The sequence below is a fragment of the Ruditapes philippinarum genome, unplaced genomic scaffold (genome assembly GCF_026571515.1).
Source record: "Ruditapes philippinarum isolate M1 unplaced genomic scaffold, ASM2657151v2 ctg4070_1_1_1_1, whole genome shotgun sequence".
In the NCBI taxonomy this organism is placed as follows: domain Eukaryota; kingdom Metazoa; phylum Mollusca; class Bivalvia; order Venerida; family Veneridae; genus Ruditapes; species Ruditapes philippinarum.
In genome coordinates, this window is record NW_026857020.1 from 58,301 (window position 1) to 67,632 (window position 9,332).

At 33.3% G+C, this 9,332-nt stretch overlaps 1 protein-coding gene across 1 annotated transcript; it reads left to right on the forward strand.

Moving 5' to 3' along the window:
• Positions 1-1,252: 1,252 nt before the first annotated feature.
• Positions 1,253-2,197, forward strand: LOC132748481 (uncharacterized). The gene has a single exon (XM_060738112.1). The coding sequence runs from the start codon at positions 1,253-1,255 to the stop codon at positions 2,195-2,197; it is 945 nt and encodes a 314-aa protein (XP_060594095.1).
• Positions 2,198-9,332: the final 7,135 nt, after the last annotated feature.

The following is a 9,332-nucleotide window of genomic DNA, read 5'->3' on the forward strand; positions in this document are numbered from 1 at the left end:
GGTTTTGAAATTCTTCCCAATCACCCATATTCTCCGGACTTGGCCCCCTCTGACTTCTTCCTGTTTCCGAAACTGAAAGCCAAGCTTCGTGGTAGACGTTTTGGAAGCAATGAAGGTGTCACTGAGGCGGTCAATGAGTTTTTTGAGGACCAAAATAGAGAGTTCTATTTTTAAGGGTTAAACAAGTTGGAGCACAGTTAAGCAAAGTGCATTGATGTAGAGGACCATTATATTGAAAAGTAAGATCATTAGTTGGGTTCTCTGACTACCAGAAGTACATTTTACCAAGAACGTTTTGATCAATACTCGTATCATCTGGTTGAATTCTATCAACGTTGTGTAAATTATAGCCCTGTGATCAAGATTGACAGTGCCACAGGGGATGTGCTTCTTTACATGTATATCTATATGGTAAACATCTCTGAAACTTCAAGTGTTTGAGCTTATTCTTTAGCACGAAAAATCATCTAGTGGATCTCTACTGATATTGTTTAAATTATGGCCATGGTATCCAAAATGGCTGCCGCGGTGGTCTTTGGTTTTCTTTTTATGTTACGTCATGTATATAATAAAACCTTCAAAACATTTTTATGAAACCCCACGGGGTACAGTCTGGATACTTGACATGAAACACTGTGTAGTTGACCACTATCAGGATTGTACGGATTCTGGCCCAGGGGTCAAGTTTGGTTGATTAGCTTTAGCTTCCAGTAAAGAGTCCCTTAAAGAAATACATTGTAGTATTTTGATAACAATTTAGCCTGTAACAGTTAGTTTTGCACGTGCATGTATACATTTTCATGTTACATTTGTATACAGATGTGAATAGTTTCTCTCTGCCAGAGAGGTGTAACAGTATTTGTTTTACGTACTAAGTACAGACCTTCCCATGATGCTTTTGTTATAATGTTAACTGCGCATGCTTAGTAAATATGTATTAGCTCTGTATGAATGAGTTGTGACTAGCTTAATAAAATATTTAAACGCACGTTTGTGTTCTTACCTGCACCAAGGAACATGGTGTCAGAAGTATAAGACTGCTAACAAACGCAAAAAGGACTAAATGCGACCCTTTTCTTAAAGCATAATTCGTGCAGTGGTGGATTTATTAATCTTTTAATTTACGTGCAAAAGTAAAATATTTGGACATATCAGCACAATTATGAGTGCCGATGAACATCACCCGCTGCACACCCATCAAATGTTGTGCCATCGTTGATTCCATTCCCGCAGAAATTGGATTTAGACGGAAATGTATCAACAAACTGGAACAAAATTCAGACGTGGCTGGATTAATTACGAGACTGGACTTAATTTCAAACCAAAGGATCTAAGAGTAGCAACATTTTTAACATGCATATGGCCTGAAGCAATGGATATATTTAACTTTGCAAATGAAACAGACAAGGACGATATCGACATTGTCATTGATAAATTCGAAACGTTCTGTGTTGGCAAAACCAAAGTGACATTCGAACGTTACGTCTTTCACACGTGCGTGCAAGGTGAGACAGAAACATTCGACACTTATCTTAGTAAAGTAAGGAAATTTGCAAGAACATGCAGCTATGGTGACTTAGAGAATGAATTAATAACTGATAGGCTAGTTCTGGGAATTCGAGATAATGGGTTACGAAAACGATTACTACAGGATGATAAATTGACCCTAGATAAATGCATAGACATGTGCAGAGCAGCAGAAGCATCATCCTCAAAAGTAAAGTCGTTGTCTAAACATGCATCTCCAGACGAAGATGTGCAAGTCGTAAAGCCAAAACGCAAACAACTGCTTGCCAAAAATGATCAAAGTAGTAAGAAAAAGTGCAAATATTGTGGAAAAAATTGTGCTAAAGGAAAGTGTCCGGCTTTTGGACAAAAGTGCAGGTCTTGTGGCAAATTTAATCATTTTGCTTCGGAATGCAAATCGCGTAAACATCACAAAGTGAAATCAGAAAGACCACATGTGAGACATTTAAATTTGAGCTCATCGTCAGGAAGTGAAGAGGACGTTTTGATGTTGAATCAAAATCAAAAGGTGAAAACGAAAATTTTCGCAAACATGTTATTAATTAATAAAAACAAAACTGTGAGATTTCAATTAGACAGCGGAGCTACGGCAAATATTTTACCAAGGTTGTACGCGCCAGACGAGATAAAAGAGAGAACTAACATTACGTTATCAATGTATGATAAATAAAAAATGAAAGCCTGTGGTACGTGCAAATTAGTTTTGAAATAATCCCAGGACAAGAAAACGATACGAGGTGCGGTTTATCGTAATGGAAAATGATACGGCTGTTCCGTTATTATGATCTGAGACGATTCAGGAAATGGATTTAATTAAGATACAATATCATAACATTTGTCCCGTCAGTGTTGATAAGAACTCTAAATTGACTGTGGAAGAAATTAAAACGAGATATTCGTCGGTATTTGAGGGCGAAGGAAGATTTCGGGGAAAACTACACTTGGAATTTGATGATACAGTGAAACCTGTGAAAATGCCACTCAGAAGGGTTCCTATTGCAATGAAAGAAAAACTTAAAAAAGGAGTAATAAAACTTGAGAACAAGGCAAAATAGCGAAAGTTAACACTCCAACAGACTGGATATCAAGTGAAGTAATTGTGAAGAAAAGATCAAATGCGCTTAGAATATGTATAGATCCAAAAACTTTGAACACTGCTTTGAAAAGAAGTCATTTTCTGCTACCAGTGGTTGAAGATGTGTTGTCTGAACTTAATTCTGCAAAAGTATTTTCAAAATGCGATGTAAAAAATGCTTTTCATCATGTGGAGCTAGATGAACAGTCAAGCTATTTGACAACATTTGAAACGCCATTCGGACGATATCGCTGGCTTGTTATGCCATTTGGTATTTCACCAGCACCAGAGTACTTTCAACAATACCTGGAAAGGAATTTGGAAGGGCTACCGGGTATAAAAGCGATCGCAGACGACATAATCATTTATGGAAAGGGTAAAACTTACGAAGAAGCATTGCGCGATCATGACAACAACGTAGTGAAACTACTAGAAAGATGCCAAGAGAGAAATATTAAGCTAAATAAAGAAAAATTTCAGTTGCACAAAACCGAGATGTCGTTTGTAGGACATTTGCTGACAGACACAGGGGTGAAACCTGACCCGTCTAAAGTAGATGCAATTATGAACATGCCAAGACCCACAGACAAGAAAGCTGTACAACGTTTTTTAGGCCTCGTTAACTACTTAACGAAGTTCTTGGATAAACTAAGTGAACTATGTGAGCCGTTAAGACAATTGACGCATAAAGATGCAGTATTTCAGTGGACAGAAGTCCATGATGAAGCGTTTGACACGCTAAAACAGGCAGTGTGCGATGCTCCTGTACTACGATATTTTGACCCAGAGTCTGAAGTTACTCTTCAAGCGGATTCCTCAGAAGCCGGCCTTTGTTGTGTATTGTTACAAAACGGCAGCCTGTAGCATATGCAAGCCGTAGTTTAACAAATATACAAAGGAATTATGAAATGATAGTAAAGGAACTATTAAGTTTCCTGTACGGAATGACCAAATTTCATTATTTTACATAATGAAGAAAGGTTATTGTTGAAAATGACCATAAAGCATTGGAAATTATTTGTAAGAAAATTTTGTACAAGGCACCAAAACGATTACAAAGAATGTTTCTAAAATTAGGAACATATGACTATCAGATTCGTTATAAGAAGGGCAAACATATGTATATTGCGGATACACTATCAAGAGCATATCTGAACAAGGACAAAGCTACATCACTTGAAGAAGTATATTTTTCAGATTACGAGAAAGAAATCGAATCCACTGATATGTCAGATAGATTATCTAGCGGTGTCTCCCCAAAGACAAGCACGAATTAGACAAGCAACTGCTGAAGATTCAACTCTACATAAATTAATCGGATGCATAAAGAATGGTTGGGCTGGTGTCCATCCTAACGAGGTTTCTCCATACTTTGCAGTGAGAGATGAATTATCAGAAGATAATGGTATCATATTTCGCGGAGATAGATGTGTCATACCTAAAAGTATGCGGTCAGAAACTCTAGGTCAAAATCATTCACATATTGGTGTTGAAGAATGTTTGAAAAGAGCAAGATCATGTGTGTACTGGCTGGCCAAATATGACATCGCAAATAAAAGATTATATCACTAAGTGTGACACTTGCCAATCTTTAGAAAGAAAACAAACAAAAGAACCATTGATCAATCATGATATACCGGATAGGCCATGGGTTAAAGTTGGAACAGATGTCTTAATGTTTGACGGAAAAGATTATTTGGTCACTGTTGACTATTTTAGTAATTTCTTTGAAATTGACAGGCTATACGAATCGAGCTCGAAAGAAATCATTGGCAAACTGAAGCAACATTTTGCTAGACATGGAATTCCAGAATGTCTTGTCTCCGATCAAGCAAGTGTATTTAAATCTGAGAAATTCAAATCGTTTGAAAGAAAATGGGACTTTAATCATATATTTTCATAAGCTAGATATCCGCAGTCAGACGGAAAGGCGGAAAACGTAGTAAAAAACGGCGAAACGTATCATGAAAATGGCTAAGCATTCTCACACGGATCCAATGATAGCGATATTGAACTTCCGGAACACACCCCAAATTTCAAGAAATTACAGTCCAGCTCAGCAACTCATAAACAGGAAAACTAGAACATTGCTTCCGGAAAGATCTTTGAATTTTAAACCGAGTATACCGTTTCATATTAAAGAGAATCTTGACAGAAGTAAGCAAAGGCAAACGCGTTATTACGACAAAAATGCGAAGTCGTTAGGTCGTTTAAGAACCGGTGAAACTGTGAGAATACAACCCCAGGAACGAAACAAAACCTGGGAAAAGGGTATTGTTGTTAGAAAGCCACAAACACGTTCATATGATATAAGAAAGGAGGATGGTACGGTAATAAATCTAAATCGACGTCAGCTTCGCAAAACTAACGAACACTTCAATGAGAAGGAAAGGGAAGAAACTGTCGGTTTACCTGCGAATGCTAGCAGTAATGAGTTGCCTCCCGTTGAGCCTCCCGTTAAATCAACTGTGGACAATCCGAAATTAAAACCAGATCAGGTCGAGTTATTCGTATGCCAGTGAAATACAAGGACTATGTAACACAATATACAAATTGTAGCAATTGTGAGACTGTGTATAAATGTATGTTATTAACAGTTACAGCTTATTTTTCAGACAGTTGTGATTTTGATATCATGATTTGTTTATTTTTATAGGTATTTCTTAGTCATCATGTTTTTAATGATTTAGTATTCTGAACTGAATAAGATTGGAAATTACTTCTTATTTTTGTAAAAGAGAAAAGATGTAACAGTATTTGATTTACATACTAAGTACAGACCTTCCCATGATGCTTTTGATATAATGTTAACTGCGCATGCTTAGTAAAAATACGCACTCTGCTCTATGTATTAGCTCTGTATGAACAAGTAGAGTTTTTGATGCTAAAGCATCAAGTCGCCGGATAGAAATATGATTGTATTATTATTAATAAAAGAAAATATCAGGTTAATGGTTCGAGTATAAAGAAAAGAGGAACAATAAGTTGAGTAATGTTTATTCATAAGCACGTTTTCATGTTCTTGTCACAATTATATCTTTCTTGCTATAACCTTTGTAAAAGAGTTTTATTTGTATTATTTTATAATAAAACATCATATTTGAAGCAAATTTTGTCAAGAAAATGTTATCATTATTAAATAAGCAAGTATTGTTTGGCAATATTTACCCGAGACTCTTTAATTTTCGGGAGGTGTTTCGTTAGTATTCATTACTTATTATGATTTATGTAAACGATTTTATTGTAAGTATAATTACGTGTATATATCATTTAATACTGCTCGATGGCCTAGTGGTAAGTATGACGAAGTTATAACCTAGTAGGAATCTTGGACAAATCCTGTTTGTAGTTTTCATAAATTGATTTTTATTATATATTTTAACTATATGAAACATAAGTTGATAATCGTGTGTTTTATTCATAGCACTTTTTTATTTCATAATTTTGATAAATGGTTTAATTTATGCAAAATTTAAAAAAAATATCATAAAAGAAAACATAAAAAATCACTTTATCGAACATACAGTCTTCACTTAGAAACTAACTGAAAATCTAACACCTTTTCATCGAGGGCAAGCAAGTAATATGTAAAGCAAGTGATATGCTTGTAATTGTACTTGTAATTCTACTTTATACATATACCGTTGTACCATACAAAATATTACATTGAAATCCATATGGTTTACGTCAGAATCCGATAATTACCGATCATCGAATATTTGCAAAGTGACTATAAAAATATATATATGCTTAATTATTGCATAAAACAATGCAATTCTACTGTTAAAGTGGTGTCTGCATAAAAAAATTATTCTTATCGAAAAAATATATAATTTAGTTGAAATCAATATTCTCGCCGTTACATACGATATAATTAACGTTTAATTGCCTTCCAGTGCGATAAACTATCAACAAAAAGATAGTTTATTAGTTTGCTCTGTATATCCAATACGATTCCGGGACCCTACCGTCATACCGAGATTTTGTAATTATTCATACAAAATTACTTTGATTTGCACTTTATCACCTTCTATACCTTGTGCTACCTGTATGTCTGTTTTATCAGCCATTTGTTACTATTAATAGATTTTATAACAATAACATACAACGTGTAGTCACGTGATTCTTACAAAGAAACATGGAGAAATAGTTTATAACTAAATTAAATAATAAAATAGAATAGGTCTCATAAGATATAAACACACAGATAATTTAAAGTGTCATTTCAAATACCATGCATGATTTATTTATCATAAAATAGCAACGCTTGACACTTTGAAATAAGTAAAAGTATCCCTTAATTCAATGACTTATCCATAGGGATACATCATTTATTCATTTTATAAAAATTGTCATGTTGCTTTTTAAGATGTCAATATTTGAATATTTCATTTCATTGAGCAACGTAATTGTATGTTTGAATTTTTGAGATTAGTAAAACAATTGTAGTCTTTAATTGTTCAGTAATTGATGTGCTTTTACTTACAAATTTTAAGGCCTTCTCCTACCATAGGTATAATATTAAACTGTTACAAATATAGTCGCCGGTAGAAACCGGCGACTAATGAGATGAGACTGGCTTAATAAAATATATAAACGCACGTTTGTGTTCTTACCTGCACCAAAAAACAAGAGGCCAGTTTTTGTATCCGTGTTAGTTTGTAATAATAGACTCGAATCCCTCTTTTAATGTTAAACGGATTGGATTCTTTTGTGTGTTTCCGTGCCCCACATGAATAATTTGAACAAACAAGAATAAAAGTAATTTTTGCCACATGTATAACCCCAGCTCAAAAACCCGAACCCCGTTGTCCTAACACTGGTAAGGGAAAATATATTGAAATGAATATCTGTTATCATTATATAAAAATGTAACCTAAACAATGGTAATATTCATCATTTTTTGAACAATGGCAAGTTCACCTTATGACACAAATATTGCTATTTTCTTTTATCTCTTCCATTGTTTAAATTAAAATCTATGAACCAAATACATGACCTTTTATACAAGTAAAATGGGACATAATATGAACTATATTCCTGATGTAATTGATGTTTTAGTTTACTTTGTTTTTGTCTTTACAATTGAAATAATTATGACAAAAGAAATGAATAAAACAATTAACACCCCGTCTGAATTATCAAAAAATGTAAGGAAATAATTGCAACTCGCACTGGTTACTTTAATTAACATTTATAATAACAATAACAAATCGATGATGCTGATTATGATGACTATGATGATGATTATGATAATGATGACGATGATAATGATGATGATGATGATGATAATGATGATGGTGATTGTGATAATATTAAGAATGATAATGATGATATTACGACTACGATCTTAATTATTGTCAGTTCGTAGTTTTTTTTAACAAGACATATTAAAACCCTTACTTTATATTTTATTTATTTGTTTATCAGAGTTTTATCAATGTACACAAATGAAATACATATAAAATGTAATATGAATGCATATTGTCAATCTATTAGATTTATAAGAGACTAGAACGTTTAATTACTATTTACAAACAAAAAATTAAAATACCCTTGCTAATATGAATCCGAGTAGTGAACCTGTGTTATAAAATGAATCTACTGAAGTAAATTAAAGTACTGGGTAACAGAGCACCTTAAATGTTCCATAAAGGTATTAATGTTATAGTCATATTTAATCAAATTTGGTTTAGAATAATAGCAAAGCTATTTTCTAGATAATACATGTACATCTTTAAAAAAAAACAACACAAAACGTTATAAAAATAATGTCAGGTGTATAAAATTAATTTTCTTCTATTCAGTATGTTAAAAAAATAATATAATATTTACTTATTATAATAATCGGCATGTTTTTCATGAGCTAATGAAAGAGTTAAAATGATCAAACTATCTTAATATAACTTGTTTACGTGATCGTATTTAACAGACCATGCGCTAAATCAAGTTGAAATATTATAGTCATCAATCGCCTTATTTTCTTTCACATGTTTTAAAATTCTTTGAGAGACGGTCTGTGAGCTCAAGTCCCATCTAATATTTAGCCCAAATCGTGCCCGATCTATATTAGTGTACTAAAAACAACCGGGGTCCTCTTGCACAAGTTAACATGTAATATTGCCAGGTGTTCGATAGGCTTGTCCTGCTCTACATTCAAAGTCTTTTCATAGAATTCCAAATTTGTAACATTATCTAATGGTTTATTTGGTGACAACCACCATTATTTTCCAATATCTAGGGCAATGACATTTAACACTATCTAAATTATCTGAGACAAAGTTGGTGAACTAAATCTGAAAGGTGATTTTAATCATATTGTACAAACTCCTGTTGATTTTGTAAGTAGGATCTATGTCATCTTTAAAGCCATGTAATCAATCTATTGCACGAATTGATGTTTGCTTTATGATGTCTTTTCCATTTTCTTTTTCTACATGTTCATAATGTCAGACATAGCCTACAGAGGTGTACTTGTCTTTAAATGTACTTACAAGTCGAAGGTGCCCGAAGTTTAATATTCACTTAATATTAGTTTCAAATGACCTTACTAAACATTTGGTTAAAATAGTGATACTTATTTTCGGTATAGTTAACAAGAAATGTAAGTAAAATTAACCTGTTTATAAAGAAATTATTAAAAGCAATCAAACGATGAAAATTATGTGATATCAATTCTGGCATTCTAAAATATGTACCTGTGTACCGATTGTTCACGATTGTATTCTAA

What these genes read in the sequence shown, in the direction of transcription:
- LOC132748481 (XM_060738112.1), top strand. Translation starts at nt 1,253, where the DNA reads ATGTATCAACAAACTGGAACAAAATTCAGACGTGGCTGGATTAATTAC.